Here is a 23,124-nt window from a genome sequence, read left to right as displayed (position 1 = left end):
GGTTGTTTATCCGGAGTACGGAGGGGAGGGGGGGGCCTGGAAACCGCCCCGTGTCCCATTTCCTCCTCTTGTTTTCGCTCCGGATTCTCCATGTTGGACCCAAACTGAGGAGCCCGGAGCTGCTGCCGGGGGATCGGGGCCGGGGGCACCCGGGGGAGCCGCTGCCCGGGCCGCCCGCCCTCCGTACAGGCCGCCTCCCTTCCCGGCCCGGGGAGGACGCGAGGGCGGGGATGTGAGCAGCTGTGGGAGCGCGAGCGTCGGAGCCGGAGCCGGAGCCGCAGCCGGAGCCGCAGCCGGAGCCGCAGCCGCAGCCGCAGCCGCAGCCGCAGCCGCAGCCGGAGCCGGAGCGGGCCCCCGCCCAGGCCCCCAGCCCAGCCCCGCCTGCGCGCCCGCCGGCCCCGCGCGCAGCCAGCCCGGGCCCGCGGGGTTGTTAGATGGAACACGGCTCCATCATCACCCAGGCGCGGAGGGAAGACGCCCTGGTGCTCGCCAAGCAAGGTAGGGGCAGCAACTTCCCAAAACTTTGCGTCGCCCCCGGCCGGGTGGGGGGCTGGCCCCGCCCGGGAGCCGCGGCCGGTCCCCGACCTCGCACGACCCCGACCCGACCCCCCGCCCGCGCGCGCCCGCGGCCCGGTCCGCGCCCAGACCCCGCGGGGGCCGCGCGGGGCCCGGCTCCTGGCGGCCGGGGGGAGGGGCGCGCCCCGCGCAGCTGTCACCCCGGCCCGCGCCGCCGCCCCCGGCGGGCAGCCCCGCCGAGCGGCGCCCGTCCCCGCGCAAGGCGCGAGGCGCGAGGCGGGAGGCGGGAGGTGGGCGGGCGGGCGGGAGGCGGCGCGGGGCCCTCCGGCTGCGGGCGGCGACCGCGTCCCGCGGGACTCGGGACCAAGTTCACCGCCCGGAGGCGGGGGCGGCCGCGGGGGAGGGGCCGGGCGGGGGCCGCGGGGCCCTGGGCCGCGTCCTGCCGCCGTGGCGGAGCCTGCGAGCCCGACCCCGAGGCCCGGCGGGCCCCTCCCCGCCCCGGCGCGCCTCCCCGGGGCCGCGGCTGCACACAGAGCCGCGTTTGTTTAGCCCGGGAGCCGTGTCCCTGGTTACATAATGCGCCGGATGGCATCGGCCCCGGCGTGGTTGGGAGCCGCGCAGCGCAAAAGTGCGAGTGCTCCGTGGGCAGCGGCGCGCGCCCCCGCCTTCCGAGGGCCGGAGCCGCGCGGGGGGGCGCGGACGGCAGCGGCCGGGCCGAGGCCCCGCGGGGGCGCGCGGAGTCCCGGAGTTGGGTCGCTGCAAGCCCCGAAACTCTTTTCCCCTCCCCCACGCTCCTCCTCGAGCCTTGAGGAATGTGTCCAAAATAGCGGACAGAATTTTCGTAGGGAGTAAGGACTAGTGTTGGGTGTTTTGTTGTTTTTGTTTGTTTGGGTTGCGGGGGGGCTGTTTCTGGAGAACTCACCCCCCTCCCCCCAGACAGGGGAGAGCAGGCTCCTCGTACCAAATCCGGAGCCTTCCTGCCCTTCGCTGGCCCACCCAGGATAGGATGCGCAGGGTCAGTACCGCAGTTGAACATACTGAGGCCTAGACCTGTCAGCTGGGGCTCCTCACTATGGCCCACATCCCCCTATTTGGAAACATTAGTCAGCAGGTCGCTTATTCCTGGGGTTCAGTTCCCAAGTAGCTCCCCCAACTTGCCTAGGGGCAAGGCAGCTGTGGTGTCAGCCTTTCCCATTCCTGGAGTGGAGTGGGTGGAGGGGCAGCGGATGCTTCCTGCGTTGCTGGCCCCTTCTTAAATAAGCTTGCCCTGAGGAGGGGGGAGCCTTGCCTAATCAGATCCCAGCCTCCCAAAAAGCCCTTGCTCTCCTGGCTGCATCACTGACTAGGCCTTGTGACCCCAGGGGCAACCTCACCTCTGCTGGCTGCCCAGCTGTGCTGAGGCCTGAACGGGGAGGCTTCCTGTGTTGAGAACTTGACTCCTGCCTGTTCCCAATCTCAGCCCAGGAAAAGACTCCAGGAGGCAGCCAGAAGTGAGGAGATTGAGGTGTGGAAGATTCCAGAGGGGTCCCTGTTAGTGACGAGTGGAAAGAAGGGAAGAACGATCGCGTGCTTCCCTGCTCTGGTCCGCCTGTCCAAGCGGCTCTGGAGGGTGCCTCTGGAGGGTGCCGTCCTGGCGAGGGACTCACACCACCAGGAGTGAGAGCAGGATTGCTGAAGGGGCATCTCACACATCAGCTGGAAGTTTCAGCCAGCAGGGCTAGTGTCGGGGGTGGGGGGGGTGGAACAGAATAGATGACAGCAGGAAGCAGAGCAGCTGGCTTCTTGACAGTGCTCAGTCGCCGATGTTGGTTGGATTTTCTTGGAGTTCCGCTTTTTGTTTTCTTTTTTGTGTGTGGTTTGTCCTTCAGACTTATCCGTGGAGGAATCTGAATTCTCAAGCCAGCAGCCATGGGTCTCTCTCTCTCTCTCTCCCCCTCTCCCCCCCCCCCCCCCCCCCCCCCCCCCCCGTCTCCGCCTCCCTCCCTCCATGTAATTTGATTGCATTCCAGAGAAGACATACTATTTTCCCGGGCGCTTGGGCACCCAGCAACCAGCAAGCCAATTTTCTGAGTCTCATTATTTACAAATCCTGCATCCCTTTTTTTTTTTTTTAAAGCAGGGGTGGGGAGTAGATGTTTTAATGATCTCCTTTAGGAGTTAGTTCCTTGCTGCTGTGCCACCCCCCCTACCTCCAGCATCCCATCTCTATGCCCTGCCTCCCTTTGGAAAAAGGGGAAGGGGTGTGAGGCAGTTTATTAAGAAGTAAATTTCTAGAAAAAGCCAAATTTTTCCTAGTCTGGGTGACTTTTAGTGAAGTAGTTTGCCATTGCAGGGTTGTTTCTTTGTTTTTGTTTTGTTTTTTTCCTTTTTAGCATCCTGTTCTTGGAGCTTTAAGGCTGTCTGGGTGTGTTGATGATTCAAAAGTAATTACAGTAAGGGAAGTAAAACAAAGTTACTGAAAGCATTGATGATAAAAGGACCAAAATTGGATCATCTTCCCAGACAGATGGGTGAAATGGCTTCCTGGTACAGCAAGGACAGGCTTGTGTGTAACATCAAAAGTAGAAAAGAAAAGTTAATATCAGTTTGGCCAGAAAATGGCCATTTATTAGAGCCCCATACGAGGGTGTAACCCCATTGCTGGGAGGTGGTGCCGGAGCTTTGGAGTTGGATGGGGGGAGCTGAGAAAACAGGACCAACCCTGTAACCTCCCCGTGTGAGGTGAGAGGGTGGAGGCAGCCTCATCCAGAGCTCATTGTGACCCGCGGGTCCTGGGGGGGGCAGGGGGCAGAACCCTTTTTGTTTTCCGTGAGACCCAATGACCCTTCCTCTCAGGGAGAGAGGAATCCTGCTGCCCTGAGTTGGCTTCTTATATGTCAGACTGCACAGGTGCCAGTGGCTGACCATCCCTAAGAGGGTGAAGGTGAGTTTTTCTAGCTCTTGCTTTCTTTCCATCAGGGAGAAATTCTGCCTTATTTTCTCATGAAAAAGCTCAGACATCTTTCATTGTCGTTGTAGGTCAGCCCTTCACCTGAAAAGCTTAGAACAGGTGTTGTTGGGGCTCCCTTCCTTAGTTCACCCTTTGTGGGCGCGCAGGGGGCGGTCTTGGCCCCTGTGTGGCTCCTCTCAAGTCTCCTTTGGGGTTTTTCCTCCATCTTGGAAGGGGGTAGGGCCTGGGGGGTGACCCAGAGGCTGTGTTTGCTCCCTCGAGGAGAGCCCCAGAGAGAGCTGCTAACTCCGCCCCAAAGTTGGTAAATTCCTAACATCCCAAGCAGCTTGTGCTTCTGCTGCTGCCTCTGACTTGCAGAACTCTCAGGGGAGCAGGACTTTGCAAGCCCCTGAACCAGCCTTCGGAGCTGGCGGGGGGGGGGGGGGGGGGGGGCGGGGAGTCCTGTCTCCTCCCTCCTCAGCTGTCGGGGTTTACAGCAAGGCGGGTTCATCCTCCGTGGGAACATCCACATCCGCTATGATAGTGGACTTTGCCAGAACGGTGACTGCCGGCGAGGGCCCATCAACCCAAAGCCAAGGTGAATGGTGCCTTTCTGTGGAGGACTGCAGGAAGGAAACGGGAAAGACAGACGATCTGTAAATGCACACGTACTTAGGGACAGATATATATCCCTTCCCCTTCTCCACCTTCTTCCTGCCAGCTTTTGGGTAATTTAGGCTCGTGTCTTTATCCCCATCTTGAGAGGTTTGCTGTTTGATTGGCTGAAATGGGAAGGGGTGGGGGCCCAGGCAAAGTGTTCATTGTTACTTCAGAGAATTGTTCCAGGAGCAGAGTTAGTTGCTTCAGGCCTGGTGCACATCCCTACTTTTCCTATTCATGGCGAGATTTAACAGATCATTTTAGTGTTTGGAGTGACTTATCTGTGAAATAGAAATGTTGATTTTTCCGCTCCCTAATGCCTAGTACTTAGGAGGTGATTGAGAACTGTCCCTTCTTTTTTTTACGCAGCTAGACCACCACTCTGTTCCTCCTTCCCCCCAAGGACACAGTGCAAACAGCACAGGGTCATGTGGCTTTTATTGTTAAAGACAGGTGGCTGGGGGTCAGAGGGGACACTGATGTGTGGGGGCTTGGGCCTTCTGGAAGGATCAACCTCTGAGGCTTGCAAACAGCCTTGCTGCGCAGACCCTTTCTGTGTACCAGTGTGACTTGGGATGGGATTTTATCTGCACTAATGCGAGTAGCATGCGCCTTGGGGCATTTGCAGCCCTGCCTGGTGCCGGGGCATCTGGGTACCGGTGGGAGGAGGCCAGGGGGCCGCGCACCTCCTGTGAAGAGTCTCTGAAGCCTAAACCTTCTAAAGCAGTTGCTCAGCCTTTCAGAAATGGATATAATGAACGCTTGAGCCAACTCTGTGCTGCATGCTCACCCTGGCTGTGTTTGCTTTGAGAGTTAATGGGCCCAAGGAGATTCACATTTCTTTTAGGGAATTCTAGTAACAAGGAGAGAGATTAAAAAACTGGGGTTTTGAAGAGAAATTGATGTTCTTAAGCTATGTCTTTGCTGCTTTGGTTTCGGGGTGCAACATTGAGAAAGCACAAAAGCGGCATTAAATTGCTTTTTATCCTGTCTCGGGCCAGCTTGCTTGCGAAGCACAGAATGAACTCACTTGTCTTGGGGTCATGGGGCTGGGTGTGGCCGACATGATACCCTCCCTCTTCTGAAATGGAGGCATAATTCCCACCTGGGATGTAGATGAGCTCATTAATGTGTAACTCTTATAAAGGAACTGGTAGAAATCAAAGTGGAGAAGTTGACTTAGAACTGGAAGCTTCTCCGGACCAGAGGCCAACTAGAACAGGGTTTCTTTGTCCAGCAAAATGCCCAGCCCTCTCATGTCTGTGTGCCTGCACCAGGTCTGTTACTACAGAATGGGTACTCCAGGGAGCACCCAGCCTCCCTCCAGGCAGGAGCTGCTGATGTCTTGTTTTATGGGTCAGCTATTCTAGGGGTTGGCCTTGAACTTGATCTTTGAATAGACCTCCTGACATTTCCTTTCCCTTTGCAGGTGCTCCTAGTCCTCCCCTCTGCCCCCTATAATCATACTCTGCCCTTATTCTCTTTTTATTCTATACTTTTTTTTTTTTTAACTCTCTCGATGTATGACTAGCTTTTGCATTCTGTAGAATTTGCTCTCCCCCACCCGCACTGTTCTCAGGGAACAAGTGTGGCCCCATTCCCAGTGAGAGCCAAGCAGATTCATGGGAAGGCTCAAATCGTAGAACACAGGCCTGTGGAAATGCCTTCCCAGTATGATGGATCCCAGCTCCTCTGTTCCTAAAGCAGAATGGGGCTGGGGCCCCTCCTCCACAGGAACAGGGCCCTGCAAGAGGGGACAGCAGCCTTGGGTCTTTTGACTCAGTGATAGAGCAAGTACTCCTAGAAAGGAGAACCAGACCCTGGGGTACAAGTCCTCTGGGACTGACAGAAACACAGCCAGTGAGATGTGGTGGGGAAAGGGACCAAGGGGACACTGGCTGAAGCACTCTTCAATCCCGGAAGGGTTAGTCAAGGATCACTGGCAACCTTTAGGCATTGGCCCGCAGCCAGGGACACACATCAGGATCTCCTGTGACGCTTACTAAAAATATAGGCCCTACCTGGGTGCTGCTGAATCAGAGCCGGAGCAGGTGGGCCAGGCATGTGTGTGTTCCAAACGCTCCCTATGATTCTGACAAGTGTCCCTGGAGAAGAGCCAGGTAAACACAGCAGTGGCCCCAACTGCCTGCTTAGCCCGGAGCAGAAAGCGTCCCCTGGAGGGATCCAGTTTAGCTGTTTGTTAAAGATCCTGTGGCTCCTAAAGGGGGCTCCTGAAGTTTTCTGAGTGTGAACAGAGTAACGATTCTCCCCCAGGAGAGATCACAGACTATTTATAGAGCACTTACCATGGGCTGGATACTCTTCCTAGCTTTTTATATCTAGTATCTCACTTAATCCTTACAGTGACCTGTGAGATAGTAATTAATCCCTGCTTCCCAGATGAGGAAACCTCTGCTGAGAGCTGAAGCACCTTGTCCAAGGCTACACAGCTAGCTAGTGTCAGCCAGGACCCGGACTCCAGAGTCGAGCCTTAACCAGGACCTACACTGCCTCTCATTGGCATTGTGCATTCCACTTTTTAATAGTGCAAGCTCCAGGTAAGCTGAAACCACCTTGTAAGGGACCCTATAATGTAGACTTTCTTTTTTTTTTTTTTTTTTTAAGATTTATTTATTTATTTATGATAGAAAGAGAGAGAGAGAAGCAGAGACACAGGAGGAGGTAGAAGCAGGCTCCATTCCGGGAGCTCAATATGGGACTTGATCCCAGGACTCCAGGATCGCGCCCTGGGCCAAAGGCAGGCGCTAAACCGCTGAGCCACCCAGGGATCCCCTAATATAGACCTTCTCCCACTGGCCTGTGAGGAAACTGAGCCACAGAGAGGTTGTGCCTTAGGCAAGACCACAGCGCTGTTTGAGAGGCTGAAGTGGGGCAACAGCTAGTTTCTTGACTTCTGGCTCACTGCTTTCTCAAGTGGACACACCTACACTGGTTGGCTGATCCAGGTGAAGCTGAGAGGTGTGGTAGGACAGACTCCCTGGCTGACTTCTTCCAGTCCTTCTGCAGAGACCAGCCACTGGAGGAAGAAGGAACTGGTTGGCCAACCTCAGTGAGAGAGAGAGAGTGTGCGTGTGTGATGGAGACAGACTGTGATTCATTTTTGTGGAGTCCCAGAAAAGGTCAGTTCCTAGGTTTGGCCCTGCTACCACCTCTGCACGTCCTCTGGAATGAGAAGAAATCTGTATGACCAGTGTGAACATTTGGAGATTGAGACTGAGGGTAGGCTATGAAAGTACCCTGTGCTTAATGACAGGCCAGGCCCTAAGGCTCCTATAATTCCCAAAGCTCTGTGGAGTAGGTATTTAGTCTTCCCATTTTACAGATGAAGAGCCTGAGGCCCAAGGCCACACACCTCTGTGGTAGAGTCAGGATTGAAACCCAAGTCCACAGCACTTTGTGTAAGCACTCTATTGTTCACTGGTTGGAGGAGAGGTGGTTGAGGGTCCCTTTGTCCTGTGCCTTCACCTCTCTCTTTCTGCATCTCACTCGTGCGGGAGTCACCAAAAGCGGGCCTACGTAACCGGAGGGGGAAGAGGTACTAGATTCTTCGTGGCTTTCTACCAAATCAGGCATTCCAGGAGTCAGCCAGAGCCAAAGCAAGGGCCTCAACAGCCACCAAGAAGGTGTCTGTGTCCTGCTTGACAGGTTTCTCTTAGCCTCCCAGCCTCCCGAGGGACCTGTTCGGCACCTCCTTCTGGGGAGAGGGAGGCTCGAGGTGGGATGGGGTGGTTTCCAACTGCCCCCCCCCTCCCCCCGCAATGACGTCTCTGCCCTAGCTGGCATGCTGGGGCGAGGCCTCCGGCAGAGGCAGGAGCAGGATCCAGCCCTCTGGGCTCTCCTGGCTGGCATCTCTGGTCTGTCTCAGCTGTCACTCTGGGCCATTGATCGCTCCCTGACATCCACGGAGAGCCCACTGGGCCTGGGGGCCGAGCCTGCTGCTGCCACGTGTGAGGAAGCGGCCCCTCCATCCCTAGTCCAGGACCTGTTGTTGCTTCTGGGCACGCCAGCCCCACCCCAGCACGTTTTTAATTTTTTTTTTTTTTTTTTGTTTATGATAGTCATACAGAGAGAGAGAGAGAGAGAGGCAGAGACATAGGCAGAGGGAGAAGCAGGCTCCATGCACCGGGAGCCTGACGTGGGATTCGATCCTGGGTCTCCAGGATCGCGCCCTGGGCCAAAGGCAGGCGCCAAACCGCTGCGCCACCCAGGGATCCCCCCAGCACATTTTTGAAGTAGGATTTTAAAGTCTGTTAGAGCCGCCTAGGAGGGCGTTTGGGCAATAACTTGTATAAAGGCTGAGTGATAGGGTATCTTGATCATGTTTTAGAAGTTGCCCAGAATCCCCTGGTCCCAAAGCAAGTCCTTCTGAAGGGAATGTCCCTAAAATCAAAGCTCGGTGTTGAGATGAGGGGACCAGATTGCCAAAGGGGGCTGGGAAAAGGCAGGGGTGGGCAGCTTGTGACCCCAGCCGCACCCTGCAGGTGGCCTATAGGCCCCGGGACTGAAAAAAGCCCTTCTTTCTTAGAAGCAGGAGACGCAGGGAGCCCTCCTGCCCAGAGACGGGGCTAACGGAGACCCAGCCCCGGGAGAAGGGCCTGGATGCCGGCGGCGGGGAGCATGCACAGTGCGCTGTGGGAGCCAGGCAGCCTGGCTGAACTGCCCTTCAGAGCCTCCGGAGCGGAGCGGGGCTGAGCTGAGCGGGACTGGCGGCCTGCCCCCCCCCCCCCCCCGCTGCCCACCTGTGCCCGGGGTGCCCCTCCATCCACCTGGCGCGGGCGGCCTGTGCTCGCCGCGGGCCTGGGAGGCCGCCTCTGCGGGGAGCCCCCGTCAGACGTGTCTTGGCCGCTGGGCCCAGGCAGCTGGCCAGGAAGGGCCGGAAATGCTCCAAATACTCTCCTTCCTGCGCCGGCTGGGGGAGGGAGGCCCCTCGGAGAGGCCATTTTATAGTGATGGCCACGCCGGAGCCTCTGCTCGGGGGATGGGAAATGGAGGGAAGGCCGCCCCAGGAGGGAACCGAGGAGGCGGCCTCGCCTGAGCGGGCTGTTGCCCGGCCTGCGGGCCTGCCTGCCCCTCCCAGGCAGACCCGAGGACTTCCTTTGCTGGGACGCGAGGCTGTGGCGTTGGCAACAGTGGTGTCTGAACCTGACCTTCAGAACAAGGTTAAAAATAGTGTCGGCCCGGCAAAGGCAGCCCTCGGTCTGCGGGTGCCCGCGCCGCCCCTCCTCGCACGGGCTCCTACCCTGGCAGGCGGCGGTGGCTGGAGGGGAGGTGGCCCTGTGCCTGCAGAGGGTAGCCGGGGTGTTTGCCAGCCCGAGACCGCGGCTTCCTAGTGGATGCGAGAGGAGGGGCAATTCCCACCCGTGGAACTGCTCACGATCACGCTCCTCCGGCCCCCTGCGCTCATCCTCTCTCCTCCAGCTGCACATGCTGGGGGTGGGGGGGGTCCCCTGCCGCTGGCCTCCTCCGGCCTCATCCGGCCAGGTCCCGTTGTTGCTAACTAGTGGTCCTCTCCCCTCAGATAGTTAAAACGAGCCCAGCACTTAGCTTTCGTCGCACAGCGCGTCACTGTTTGCCCCTCCACTGGGGAGTCAGGCTGGGGTGTCATCGCAAGTAGTGGAGGAGGACGGCAGGGCTCACAGAGGCTGCGGTCAGGTGAGCCCCAGCCCCGCCCGGCTCTGGGAAGCCTCCAGCAGGGACCTGGGGGAGCGGCCTGGCTTCCCGGTTCTCAGCTACCCCGACCTGACCCGTAAGCCAGAGCTCCCCTCATGAGGTCTGGCTGGTCCTCGCCAGAAGTTGGGAGCCGAGAGAGCAGGTGCGCGTCAGCAGCTGGCCAGGAGAGGAGGGGCGTCCACAAAGCGCGGTAGCAGGAGGGCTGAAGGAGGGGAGCAGCTGGTTTGGGGCTCCATGGCACCCAGTGGAACCCTGCCCTCCCTGGTTGGGAGACCATACGCAGCCTGTAAATCCTCTTGTGCCCGGTGCTCCTGTCCTGGGAGGGGGGCCGGTGCGCCTCTGCATCACACACGGAGCGGAGGGGTCAGGGGTGGCCTGCACCTGGCTGTCGGACACGACACTGGAGGAGCCCTCTGAAAGGCTCTCTGACACCAGTTTCAGATCCCACTCTGACGAATGTTCCCGCTCACCCTTAAAGCCACCGAACAAAGCAGGTCTTTGGCCAAAGCTCCTGTCTCCAGTCCCTACCCTTCTCCCTCCCCCATTGTCCTCTTGATTTCCCAGAGGTACCTGTCAGAGCAGGGGCAGGGTGGGATGGGGTGAAGCCAGCCCTGGAGTGGAATCCCAGAGCCTTGAATTGCTTTACCTCTTGCACCTTTCATGGCCCACCCAGGAGGACAGCTGGGAAGGGTGCTGGGCCCCAAACTCATCCTTTACTTTCCTAGCCTAGAGAGGAGCAAACATTCTGAGAGACTGAGCGTTCCCCCACCGCTGCTCGAGTGTTGTAGGAATAAAGATACATGATCCCCCGGAGCCGTCAGGGCCGGCGGGCGGGGGTGGGGGCAGTGGGTCAGACTCCTGGCAGATCTGGGTTCAGATCCCGTGTGCTCTCTCTCTGCATTGGTTTCCCTTCTGTGAAATGGGGAGTCCGTGCCTACGGATGGGTCTGTAGTGAGGATTATGTGGGGCGACGATGCAAGTGTCCTCGTACAGGGCTGGCGCATCCTCAGTTCACAGTAAACATGACCGAGGCCCAGAAGGACCGAGTGGCCCGTGCTCAGCACCTTCCTGCCGCAGAAAGGAGGCTTCCCTGTTTCCAACCCCCCCGGGCCGTTGCCCCCCGGTGAAGGCTTCCACAGGTCCTGGCTCTGTAGAAACGACAGGCCCTGGGCCACTCAGCGGTCACAGCCACCAAGCAGCTGCTCTGCGCAGGCCCTGGCTGCTGAATGTGCCCGGCCGAGGCCGTTGCAGGCCCCGCGGGGAGGCAGCCGTGCTGGGGGGAGGCTAAAGAGGCCGTGATGGATGCTCAGAGGCAGCGTCCATAAAGGCAGGGGCACAGACAGCCCGGGAAGGACTGAGGACCTGTGGGGTGTTGACCTTGCTGCCATGGCCCGCGGTCCCTCCGCAGGCCCACACTCTGTGCTCCAGAGGGGTCAAGGCGTTTGTGGTCTCTGAGGCCCCGGGGGCTGCTGGTGACTTCGTGTTTTTGAGAAGACCTGCGTCACCTGCTGAGTCCAAACCGAGCTGTGAAGCCCCCCCGCCCCGGGCCGGCTCCGTCTCTGGCTGAACCGCCTCTGCCTGTTGGGCCTCCCGCAGTGGGCACCGCGAGGCCTCCCCGTGGCCCCGGCCAGCTGCCCCTGTCACACCCCTGCCTCTCGGGATTACTCAGCCTTCACAGCGCCTGTCACCGAGATGCCGAGAGCATTCTTGACGGCCTCTCTTCAGGAAAGGCTCGGGCTGTGTGGCCTTTTAAGAAAGGCTCCGTGCCCGGGTTAAGCCTCTGATTGTGGTTCTGCGTGGAGAAACCATAAACCAAAGGAAAAGGGGTGGTTCAGCTTGGTCTCGGAGCTTTGTGTCAGCGTCTGCCTGAGTCCCCCGCCCGGGGTTGAACGTGGGCCCCACGGGCAGGACGGGGAGAGTCGGGGAGGTCTGGGGGAGGTCCAGGGGTGCCCCGTCCTGCTCTCGGGTGCTGGGCTCCGCTCTAAGGCTGGGCTCTTGGGCACAGGGGCCTTCGGGGGGTGGGGGGGGGGGGGCCGGGGCAGCTCCTGCATGGAAGGCACCGGCCCCAGGCCCTGGCAACCTGGGCTCTTCCCTCTGGGCCAAGGGCTCAAGAGTGACACCGGGTCCGCGGGCTGAGGCTGGGACAGCCTGGTGCTCACTCGGGGTCCTGCCAGTGTTGGGGGGCTTGTCCCCCTGGGAGCGCGAGAGCTCTGAGGCGGGAAGGCGGCCTGCACCTGCAGGAAGCCTGGCTTCAGTGGAGTCAGAGCAAGCGGGCAGTCCTGGGCGGCGCTGAGCCCCCGCCGCCGCTCAGTGGCCAGTCGTCACCCTGGTCGTCACCCTGGTTGGGGGATGGGGCTTGGCTCTCCGCTCCCCAGGGTGCAGGCGGCTGCGCCTCTCCTCCCGGAGGCCACCACGTCGCCCCTGCCGCCTTTGTGGAGGGAGCGCTCAGGAAAGTCGCCCTTGCTGCCGGTTCTGTTTGCCTCCGCAACGCTCCCCAGGACAGGGGTTTCCAGATCCCCTCTGTTTCCCCGCACCGGGGTTAGCCCCGCGGGGGGTGAGCCGGCGGCACCATCCCCGAGGCCCCTCCCACCCCACAGCCCGGGGCTGGGCCTTCCCGCAGCGGCCCCGCGGCGCCACCTCCCGGCCGCGGCGCCCTCACCACCTCCTGCACTCGCCCGGGCAGCTCCTGTAAGCAGGAGGCACCAAAAAGTGCTCTGAAGCCCACTTCCCGGCAATCTGTGATGCCCGTGGCTCTGCGTGCCGGCCTGACCTTTCTGGGGCCGCCTTGCCAAGCCTCCCGTTCAGATGGCCTTGTGTTTCCAAAGCCTGGATTAGCAGGGCAGGAGCGCGCAGCTGCAGCCTAGAAGCAGGGCCCTCAGCCTAGGGTGCCTCCCAGGGGCTTGGCCTGCCCGCGGTTTATGGGTCAGGCCTCGTGCCCGTGCACTCGGGGTGCCCGTGCGGTCGGGGCGGTGAGGGAGAGTGTGGCCGCCTCCCTGCAGCTGCCGCTGTGTCAGTTCTCTCACCTGTTGCCCCGGCCTGGCCTCCGTTCTGCGGCCGCTGACTCGGCACCTGGGGAGCAGAACCGCAGCCCCACTAACGAAGGGGCCTTAGGTCTCTCCCTTGTCTAGAGCAGCTAGTTCTGCGAACTGGGGTCTGTCCGGGGGGGGGGGGGTGCATTTTCGCCTTGGTCAGCATCACTGTTGAGGGTACCTTCACTGTGCTGCTACAGGGGGCAGCGCGGCAGGACCCCCGGCTCCGGGACCTGGCCCCCTCATCAAGTGCCTCTCCCCTGCCATGGGATGAAGACCAACTTCTCTGCATCTCATTTCCCAAGCCAGCGAGCCTGCTGTTTCCTCTTTAGAGACATGTTGGAATGAGCCTGAGCACTTCAGGGTCTGTCATCTGCGGGACGAGCGGATGTGCTGTGTCGCGGCAGGGCTTACAGTTCGGAGGGGATGTGTGCACAGGGTCCCTTTGGACAGTCGCCCTGTAGCTAATGGCTCATCTTCCGTCTGCTCTAGGCCTGGTCTCCAAGTCCTCTCCTAAGAAACCTCGTGGACGGAACATCTTCAAGGCCTTTTTCTGCTGTTTTCGTGCCCAGCATGTTGGCCAGTCAAGCTCTTCCACTGAGCTCTCCGCATACAAGGAGGAAGCCAACACCATTGCTAAGGTAGCTAGATGAGGCTGGTGCGGTGCCAGCAAGGGCGCCCCGGCAGCCGCGGCGTAGTTTGCCCTGAAGTCTCAAAGTCTCTGGCTCAGAGGCCCCTCCTCTGTCTTTCCCGAAGCAGTCCATCTCCTCTCTCCTGGCTTCCCTTTGCCATGTGGGCCATTTGGCCCTCCCTGGAGTTTCTGAGAGCCCCTTCAGGCCAGAACCTTCCAGGTTCCAGGAACTTTGCAAGGCGCTTTGCATACATTATCTTAGGCTATCTGTAGGGCAGCCCTGCTGGGAGGTTCACGAGATATTCCCACTTACACACCTGGAAACTGAGCCAGAGGCTTTGTGTAGCCCCAAAGACTTACTGGCTCCTAAAGAGTCCAAGCTCTAAGGTCTCTGGCTGCAGCTCTTATGTTTGTTGTCCGTACTATCCAAAGCTGTCTTCCAAGTTACCTGACTTCCCGGGAAGCAAGGAATTGAATTTCTGCCACACCCTGGACACCCTCTTCCAGCCCTCCCACCCGGGGGGGGGGGGGGGGGGGGTGTCATAGAATAATGCGGATAATGGATGTCTTTGAGCCTCAGGCTGAACAGAAGGTCTGTCTGCATCTCAAGGGTGGGGACAGCCCAGACCAAAACCCCACCTGCCCCTAAGGCCCTTGAGTACTTCTCTCAGAAAGATCAAGGCCTTGCTGTCCTTTTCCTCTCTCATAACCAAGACTGAAGACGTGTATGTGTCAGTGTGTTATCCAGTAGGGGAAAATGGGTTAATAAAGTGTAGTCTGACAGTATTACTTAGCAATTGATTTTTACAGAGTTCACAATAACATGGAAAAGTATCGAGTTGCAACATTAAATCAAAAAGCAGAATATGAAATTACCTATCGCGGGTAGAAGCCGCTGAAGCAGACCTGAAAGAAATACGCTAAAATGCCAACATTAACTCTTCCTAAACGCTAGGATTTTCATTTTTTTTCAGGGCTTCCATTAAGGGCACGAATCAAAAAAAAAAAAGACACGAATCACTTTGTATAGCCCTCACAACATTTTTATTACTAGCAAAATGCCAGGGAAGCCTTCTGACCTCTCTGTACTCCGCCTCTCCTCACGTTCCAGACCCCACAGTGTGGGTTCACACTGGCATACGTGATGTTTTGTAGGGGCCCAGCACCCTCCCCGCACTGTGTATCTCCCCACCCCAAAAGAAGGTACAGAAAACATGTGTTCTCTAAGGGAAGCTTGGGCTCCAGGACTCAGCAAGAGGTTGAACCACCACGCTGAGGAGTTCCAGTTTTGCTTCTGCCTCTGATTCCGTGTCCCTGAGTCAGCCACTGGGGTGCCCTGTTGCTCAGTTTGTCCAACCTAGAGGGAGTGGCAACTGAGGATGGAGACACTGCCTTCATCTTCATCAAATCTAGTGATGAAAGGCAGCACTGCCCCCCCCCTTACCTGTCCAGCTCTTAGGAAAAGTCACTTACAGGGGACCTGGCTGGCTCCGTCAGTAGAGCGTGAGACTCTTGGCCTTAGGGTCATGAGTTCAAGACCCATGTTGGGCATAGAGCTTACTTTAATAAAAATGTCACTTTTTTATGTCAGGCCCTTCCACGGGGCTGGGGTCTTGGGGAGAAAATCATCCTCCAGGCCTGAGGTGGAAACAGTGGGCTTTAGCTGGGATAGTATTGGCTGCCTGGCACTGACTGCCTCCTCTTCTCCCACAGTCGGATCTGCTCCACTGCCTCCAGTACCAGTTTTATCAGGTATGTAAATCGAACAAGGTACATTACTCAGAAGCCCCAGACCCCGTGATCACTTAGGGTGGTGCCCTCATTCCTTAGTGCCTAGCTGCCACCATCTTGGGGAGCCAATTGTCCCAGATACTTGCTGAGGGCCCATTCTGTGCAAGGCATTAGATTTCGGGGGACAGCTGACCTCTGTCCCATGCCAGCCCTGGCCTGCATCTCAACATGCAGGTCACTGCGTAGTCCAGTGGGAGGCTGGAGCCAAGCCATTTCTGTCTCTTCCTCTAGCTCTCGGCCTTCAGATGGCGCCTCATCTGGGTTGAAGTTGGGGGTTTTCTGTACCTTGCGATGAACCCAGTTCTTCCCAGAGTTCTGAGGAGAACACTTGGGCTTTCTTGGTGGCTGACCTCAGCAACCTGGCTCTGGTTTCAGATCCCGGGGACCTGCCTGCTCCCAGAGGTGACAGAGGAAGATCAAGGAAGGATCTGCGTGGTCATTGACTTGGATGAAACCCTTGTGCATAGCTCCTTTAAGGTAACTCCACATCTGGAGTTCTTCCTCCGTGCACCTGCAGCTGGGCGCCTCTGGCATTTTGGCCCTGCTGGCATGACAGGTACTCAGAGGCCGCACTAAAGAACGTGGATTAGGAATCCCCGCTCCCCTCGGCCGCTGCCGACAGTCTTGGGCTGCCCCTGGTCATGCAGCCCAGAGAGCCACTGGGGCTCTGAACAGGGCAGCCCTGTCGGAGGGTCTGAACCAGCCCTGGACCTTGCCCCCCCCACTTCGCGTATGGTCAGGGTGTTGGTTAACTCAGGAAGGCCCTAGGACTCTCAGGTAGAATCGGGGGTGGTGGTAAGCAGGGAAATCCAGGAGGGGATACTGTAATGGGGTGGTGGGAGGAGCTTCCTGGGGTCCCCGAGATCTGTCCCTGCTGGCTCCTCCCAGGGGACAGTGCAGTGGCTGTGGCAGGAGCTTCTTGTCTCCTTCCCACCATGCTGACCTCATTGACTTTTCTGCCTTCCAGCCAATCAACAATGCCGACTTCGTAGTGCCTGTAGAGATTGAGGGGACCACCCACCAGGTGAGCTGCCTGCCAGGCCTCAGCCAGCCCAGAGGCCTGCAGTCCTCTGCCCCCTCCAATCTGCTCCATCAGTTTGTCCCTTTCCTGCAATTTCAGCCTCTCCTTTATTGGTACCTCTCACAGGGCTTTATGATCTTAAAAAAAAAAAAAAAAATCAGCCTCTCATCCCCTTCTAGCTGCCTTTTTTTTTTTTTTTTTTTTTTGCTTTACAGCCAAGCTGTGTTTAAAATCAAATGTCACTCAATAAGAGAAATAGCTGTCATTTACTGAATACCACCCCCTGGCCAGGGGGGCCAGTGCTAAGTGATGGCGTTCTCACTAATCTGGAGGAGTTGCTGTCTCTGCCTGTTCCGGCAAGGAAGCCAGGGCTAGCTGTCTTCTCTCCTCCTGGCCCACCCACTCGGTCTAGCTAGTGACTTTCTTCCTCACCAGCCCTGGCATCTCTTCCTCTGTGAAGCGTCTCCACTTCCCCTCCCCTTAGGTCCCTGCACTGGATTCTGCCCCAGGAAATGCTATCAATGAGCACTTCAATCCAAGTAAGCTCAGGCTCTGGCCCTGCATAACCGGCTCAGTCTGGGATCTTGTGGTGGTGACTGTGAGAAAACATTTACTCCAAAGGCTTGCCCAGAAGGCCTGCCAACTGGCCCGGGAGTTGAGGACATCAGGAACAATGCTCTGGTAGCGCTGATACCTATTGGCATGGCCTGGTCAAATAGAAAAGTTACTTATAGGGAGGGTGAGGATGGAGGTTCCCCTGAGGAGTCACCACGATCCTGTGTCCCTTAGAACTTCATTTTTTTTTTTTAAGATTTATTCATGAGAGACACAGAGGGAGAGAGAAAGAGACACAGGCAGAGGGAGAAGCAGGCTCCATGCAGGGAGGCTGATGTGGGACTCGATCCTGGGACTCCAGGATCATGCCCTGGGCGGAAGGCAGGCGCTAAACCACTGAGCCATCCGGGCGTCCCTCCCTTAGAAGTTTAGTTCCCAACACCACCGCCTCCCTACTGAGGCCCAGCACCTGCTCAGGACCAGGCTTGGCCCTTGGACTGCCCAGGTCTGCGCAGCTGCCCCTCACAGTCCAGTTGAGGGTATGAAGATGTACGAAGCCTGCAGAGAGAAGATGAAGGCATATTTTCAAACAGGCCAATATGCACTGTGAACTCCTGGCTTGACAGGGAGAAGCATGCATCTTGAAAAAGGGCTGAGATTAACATTGTGGGGTGGCTCCCTTCAAAAGGTGGGTTTTCAGCAAAGAGTGGGGAGGAGATGCCAAGCTTGATGAACAGCCGGGAAGAGGGGAAGGGACCTTTTAAAGGTTGAAGAAGTGGCAGATGCAAGGGAGCCAAGTTGTGGCTACTTGGAACAGAGGGTTTCTGCTGCAGAGCCACCAGGGGCCTGGGGACTTGGTGGCCAGTTAAGGCCACCTCCAAGGAGGGAGAGAGGCATGGCAGGTGTTCATTGAGCAGGGAGTCACATGGATGAGAAGCTTTGAAGGAATGCCTCTACTCCCATGGAGGCTGGTGCGCAGGAAAGATCCTGGAGACAGTAGCATGCGGAGTGAGGAGGGGCAGGCCCGTGAACCTTTTAGGCCAACGTGTACAAGATCCTGAAAGGTGGACGTGAGCGTTAGGGATGGCTGGCTGGGCAACACAGACCGGTGTGGGACACAAGAGCAAGACGTGCAAGGTGTACGACCTGCAGTCACTGAGGGAGTCATTTCTCCCTGGCACATTTCAGAGAAGCTGGGTGAGGACATGAGGTTTCACAAGTGCCAGTGACCTTGCCTGTTGGTGACCTGGACAGACTGCCCCTCCAGAGCCAAGGACAGGAAGCTCCCACAGAGGCTGTGGCTGGATTCAAGTAATCCAGGATAGGCTGTTTCCGTCTGTGAGGCCTATTCTTGATTACTTGTTTCTGGAGGCAGCTGATGGTCCGCCGCCTGAAACAGAGATGGCTTCTGGGACCCGGGCATGTGCGTTTCTTCCTTTGTGGGGTCAGGGTGGGGCGTCCAGCCCGCAGAAGCCTGGTGAGGTGACACCAGTGCCCCAGCCTGTGGGGAAGAAGGTGTCCAGCCAGACGGCCCCAGAGGTTGGGATGTAGGGGCCACAGAGTGAGGTGCCCACCTGCCGGACGCCGTTGGTGGACGCGGTGATGGTGACCGTGTCCGGGGCTGCCCCCCCACCCCACGGCCCCAGCAAGCCTCTCTGCCCTCCCTCAGGTGTATGTGCTTAAGAGGCCTTATGTGGATGAGTTCCTGCGACGGATGGGGGAACTCTTTGAATGTGTGCTCTTCACTGCCAGCCTGGCCAAGGTACCTGCGGTGGGAGGGGAGGCGGTGCGGGTGCGGGTGCGGGTGCGGCAGCTCCGGGTGGTGGGGCCTCGGGCGGCACCCCTCCAGGGTAGGGGCGGGCGGGATGGCGTCAGCGCCCAGCACCCCCTCTCCTCCTCTCCTCTCTTCCCAGTACGCCGACCCGGTGACCGACCTGCTGGACAGGTGTGGGGTGTTCCGGGCCCGCCTGTTCCGGGAGTCCTGCGTGTTCCACCAGGGCTGCTACGTCAAGGACCTCAGCCGCCTGGGAAGGGACCTGAGGAAAACCCTCATTCTGGACAACTCGCCCGCCTCCTACATCTTCCACCCGGAGAATGCAGTGAGTGGTCGGACCCGCCCGCGGGCGGGGCTGGAGAGGAGGGCGGGGCCTGCGGGATGGTGGGGGCGGGGCTGGAGAGGAGGGCGGGGTCTGCGGGAAGGGGTGAGGCTGGAGGGGAGGGCAGGGTCTGTGGGAGGGGCGGGGCCTGCGGGGGTGGGGCGGGGCTGGAGAGGAGGGCGGGGTCTGCAGGATGGGGGCGGGGCTGGAGAGGAGGGCGGGGCCTGCGGGATGGTGGGGGCGGGGTCTGCGGGAAGGGGTGAGGCTGGAGGGGAGGGCGGGGTCTGTGGGAGGGATGGGGCCTGTAGGAGGGGAGCTGATGAGGGCGGGACCTGCGGGAAGGGGGGGGAAGGCACCCCCAGGGGAAGGTGTGCCGCGCGCACACACACACACACACACACACTCGCGGCACCCTGCCGGCCTCCTGGGGAAGAGGCAGTCAGATTGACGCCACCCCTTTCCTGCCGCAGGTGCCCGTGCAGTCGTGGTTCGATGACATGGCAGACACGGAGCTGCTGAACCTGATCCCCATCTTTGAGGAGTTGAGCGGAGCAGAGGATGTCTACACCAGCCTGGGGCAGCTGCGGGCCCCTTAGCCTTCCCCGCTCCAAGCGATGGCCATCCCAGGAGGGGACCTTCCTACACTGTGCCTTTATGACCAGCCTGACGGAGCAGAAGCTGAGCCTCTCACCCAACGGGGCCTGGGGGTAGAAGTGGCCGCACAGGGCTTTAGGACGGGATAGATGCGAGGTGGGCACGTGTCAGACCCAGACCCACAGCTTGTCTGCTCCTGAGTTGGGTTCCCAAATGTGAGTGTGTGTGTGTCCGTGTGACTGTGTGTGTCTGTGTGTCTCACCCTGAGTGGTGGCCCCACGATAGAAGTGTCTCAGGTGGAGAGAGAAACTGAAAGATGGAGACTCCCCAAATTAGCGTGTCTCCTCTCCAGTCACCCTGAGAGCCCCTGAGCTCGATCCAGAGAGGACTGTTGAAGGCTCTGTTGCCAAAGCCATGGCCTTTCCTCGGTGTCGGAAGGCTCATGCCAAGGAGAAAGGGTGAATCAGAGGCTGCCTTCCGGTGTCCCACGCACACGCCTTTCTGAAACCTTTCTCCAGCCAGCTACCGCAGACAGAAGACAACACGTCTGGAAAGATGAAAGCTTGTTTCCAGAACCAGTGGCGCCTGCAGCCATCAGGTCCACCTGCCTCCAGCCGAGTGCCTGGCATGGGCCCTCTCTGTCTCCCCGAGGTGTGGGCGCCGGGCCTGCCTTCCTCATCACCTAGCCATAGCCTCGAACCTGTGGGGAAGGAGGTCTTCTCCCCGCCCTGGAGGAGGACAAGTAACTTTTCCGTTCTTTAGACTCTTTTAAAATTCTCTTTCTAAACACAGAGCGTTGGGCCTGTTTTGTTTCTGACCAAGCTGCAGTCCAGGGCCTGAGATGAATGTGGGAAGCCTTGGGGGTACAGGGAGGAAGGAAACCCCCAAACCATGAATGTGTGTCCCCTTGGCTTATAGATCAGCTGAGCTCGGGACTGTGTTCCTCCGTCTGCTCTTCAGGGATTCTCTGCTGGTGCTGGTGTGAGGACTTCTGTTCCAAAGTCTGGGAAGGGCGCCCCAGCCCGGCCCCTCCTGTGTCCGGGGCAGGGCTCTTTCCTGTTGTGTCTTCCCCGGGGCCTGGCAGTGCCTCTCATTCTGCTCCTGGCTTGTCCCTCCTGGCTGTTGCTTTGTCGCTCCAGGGCCTCTGAGGCGTTCCTGCTCTTCCTGGGAACGGCGTTCTCATCTTCTGTTTGCCAGCGTAACGCATATGCTGCCGCCTCCTGTCGCAGGTGCGAGCGAGCCCGGCACACACCTGCGCTTCACGTGGCTCTTGCTTCCAGAGTTTCTTAGTAGCGAATTCTTTAAAACAGAGCCACGAAACAGAAGTTTTCTGAGGATGGAAAAGGAGAAGTGCTGCTGTAGTTGGGAGCACAAGGGCCCCCCACAAGGGAGCCCCACCTCAGCATCACTGCCTTAATTATGGCTCCCCTGGGGTTGGCTGAGGTCCTCGCTCCTCCCTCCCTCCAACTCTCCCTCCCTCCGAAGCAGGAGGCACTTCCTTTCCCCATCTCTGCTTTCACTGAGGACAAGGGTCACAAAGCATTTGTGAGTTGCTTCAGGTGAGGACACCCCCACTCAGGACTCCCCCCCCTGTTATCCTTTTCAGTGTCCACACACGGGGTCAGCCTGAGGAATTGACCTGTTCTGAGCAGACCAGGCGGTGGAGCAGCAGCTTGATGTTCTGAGTGGTAGTGGGCCGACTAGAATCTTCCTCTAGCGCTGTGGAACCACCTCCCCTACTTGTCCCAAGGTTGTGTGGTCTTGGTCAGTGGTGTCACAGTGGAAGAGAGTCCCTGAAGCATGTGTGGTCACTGGGGTCCAGCAGGCAGGGGAAGAGGGCTCCGGAGCTAGCCAGGAACGATGCCACCTGCGGGAGAGTGACAGCTTCGGATCCTAGGGTCCTGGCTAGGCCTCTGTCCTCACACTGGAAGGGGCCTCTCTCCAACCCCCACCCTGAGGGTTAGCCCTGGGCCACATCCGCCCTCTGGGCCCAGCCAAGTTTTTCTGACCAAATAAGCAATAAGAGGCTCTAAGCTGATCCAGTTCCTAGGACCCTTTGTGCCCTCTTTGGGTCTCCGTGATTTTCCAGGTGAAGGGAGAGCCCGTGCCACCCCCTTTCCAATCAGGCTCGTCCGAAAGCCCTCGGTGGGCCTCGTGCCCGGAGCCCAGGATAGCTGGGCAGGCTTGCCCACTGCCCCCGCATGAAACCCCTGCCCTCTAGGCCTTGTTCCCGGCAGAACCGTGCCCTGCCCTGCCAGTCGGCAGGTCCTCAACAGGAATATCCTCTTCCCTTTTTCCCCCTTCTCCTGCCTTCTGCAGAGAAGGAGCTTGGCCAAATAAACCTAAACCGGGTCCGTCCGTGTGGACCGGAGCCAGCCTGAAGTCATTATATGCTGTCTGGTTTCCAGTTTCATAGTGTTAGGGGCAAGTGATGATTGCAGAACTTGCTCCTCGGAGGAACCTGGCCAGACTCCGTTTTGGAGGAGGGCACGATTGGGAGGGAAGCAGTTTAGCCCAGGATCTGTTCTGGGGCTCCCCACCGGCCCTCGCCGTTGAAGGCTGTCTTCAGCAGGTGGGGGGCCGCTGTGCCTGGTCAGCCCCGATTCACGCCATGCCCGCCACGTTCGGGTCTGTAAGGTGCCTCTTCGGGGACACAGTGTGTCTCTCTGATTGGGCTTCTAAATCCAAAGCCTGATGTTCGTGTCCCTCTCATAGGGGGAGCTTTGGACACAGGACCAGTCTGGAAACGGTCAAGGTGAGAGTTTCCACTCTGCACATTGTAGAGGGGACGCTCTGTAGGCCCGTGGGGCCTTTACCCTAAGAGAGGTTCAGCACATTTGCCTCCAGTTAACCCGGGACCTTCTGTTTCGTTCCCTCCCGCCTCCCAAAGATTTTGACCATTTTGTAAGTGTATAAACTCACCTCTGTTATTAACAGTGGCCCAGAAGCATCTTTGTGCTAAAAGCATGGGAAGTCTATCCAGGCAGCCCTTCCTTGGGAGATGGATCCCGTTCAGATCTGCCCCTGCCCCATTCCCCAAGCCTCATTCAGGAGGGCAGCCCCCACCCACGGAAGGCTGTCCTGAACCCCATGTCCCAGCCAGGCCAAGTGTCTGTGGAAGGTAAGCCTGTTTGCCCCTTCAGCTCTTCAGTCTGTCACCACTGTTGTTCCTCAGTCACTTTTTGTAAAAATGGGGTTGGTTTTGTCTCTTTTTTTTTTTCTTTTCTTTTTTAAACGCCAATAAATACTTTCATTCAAGCAGGGGAGAGAAGGCAAGGGTGTGACCCCCTGGGGCAGACCCTCCTCTCTGGGCCCCAAGAGCTTTGCTTATAGTCTCCCCACATTTGACACATTCCATGTCCTGCCGCTTTCCCCCTCAAGATGCCATTTGGAAGGCAGGGGGTCTGCTTCCCACTGTGACTGGGCTATGGGACACTGACTACCTTGCTTACGGATTCATGGTTTGATAAATTTGTTGTATTCAAAAACTTGAAATGTAGGACGCCATTAAGTGTCTGTTTATATTTTTGGAATATTTGTATTACTTACAATTAATTAATAAAAGCGGGTTTAAAAACCCCATCCAGGAATGGGAGCTGCTTCCTGACCCT

At 58.3% G+C, this 23,124-nt stretch overlaps 1 protein-coding gene across 2 annotated transcripts; it reads left to right on the top strand.

Annotated features, from left to right (window-relative positions):
- The first annotated feature begins 338 nt into the window (after nt 1-338).
- On the top strand, nt 339-23,108 carry CTDSP2 (CTD small phosphatase 2). Of its 2 annotated transcripts, none has more exons than XM_072843014.1 (8): nt 339-498; nt 13,318-13,466; nt 15,170-15,208; nt 15,623-15,724; nt 16,215-16,271; nt 18,493-18,585; nt 18,737-18,922; nt 19,390-23,108. In XM_072843014.1, the coding sequence occupies exons 1-8, from the start codon at nt 435-437 to the stop codon at nt 19,513-19,515; spliced, it is 816 nt and encodes a 271-aa protein (XP_072699115.1). In that variant the 5' UTR covers nt 339-434; the 3' UTR covers nt 19,516-23,108. The 2 variants fall into 2 exon arrangements, with proteins under 2 accessions (XP_072699115.1, XP_072699116.1); XM_072843015.1 differs by lacking the exon at nt 339-498 and adding an exon at nt 3,968-4,043.
- Nucleotides 23,109-23,124: the final 16 nt, after the last annotated feature.

The sequence above is a fragment of the Canis lupus genome, chromosome 11 (genome assembly GCF_048164855.1).
Source record: "Canis lupus baileyi chromosome 11, mCanLup2.hap1, whole genome shotgun sequence".
NCBI lineage: Eukaryota > Metazoa > Chordata > Mammalia > Carnivora > Canidae > Canis > Canis lupus.
The sequence above is the reverse complement of the archived record's forward strand: the minus strand, read 5'-3'. Positions and strand labels throughout refer to the sequence as shown.

Bases quoted from the DNA above. Each gene is read 5' to 3' on its own strand.
- CTDSP2 (XM_072843014.1), top strand. From the start codon at position 435: ATGGAACACGGCTCCATCATCACCCAGGCGCGGAGGGAAGACGCCCTG. The intron at 18,586-18,736 runs GTACCTGCGGTG...CTCTCTTCCCAG, and splicing joins TCACTGCCAGCCTGGCCAAG to TACGCCGACCCGGTGACCGA. The intron at 18,923-19,389 runs GTGAGTGGTCGG...TTCCTGCCGCAG, and splicing joins TCTTCCACCCGGAGAATGCA to GTGCCCGTGCAGTCGTGGTT.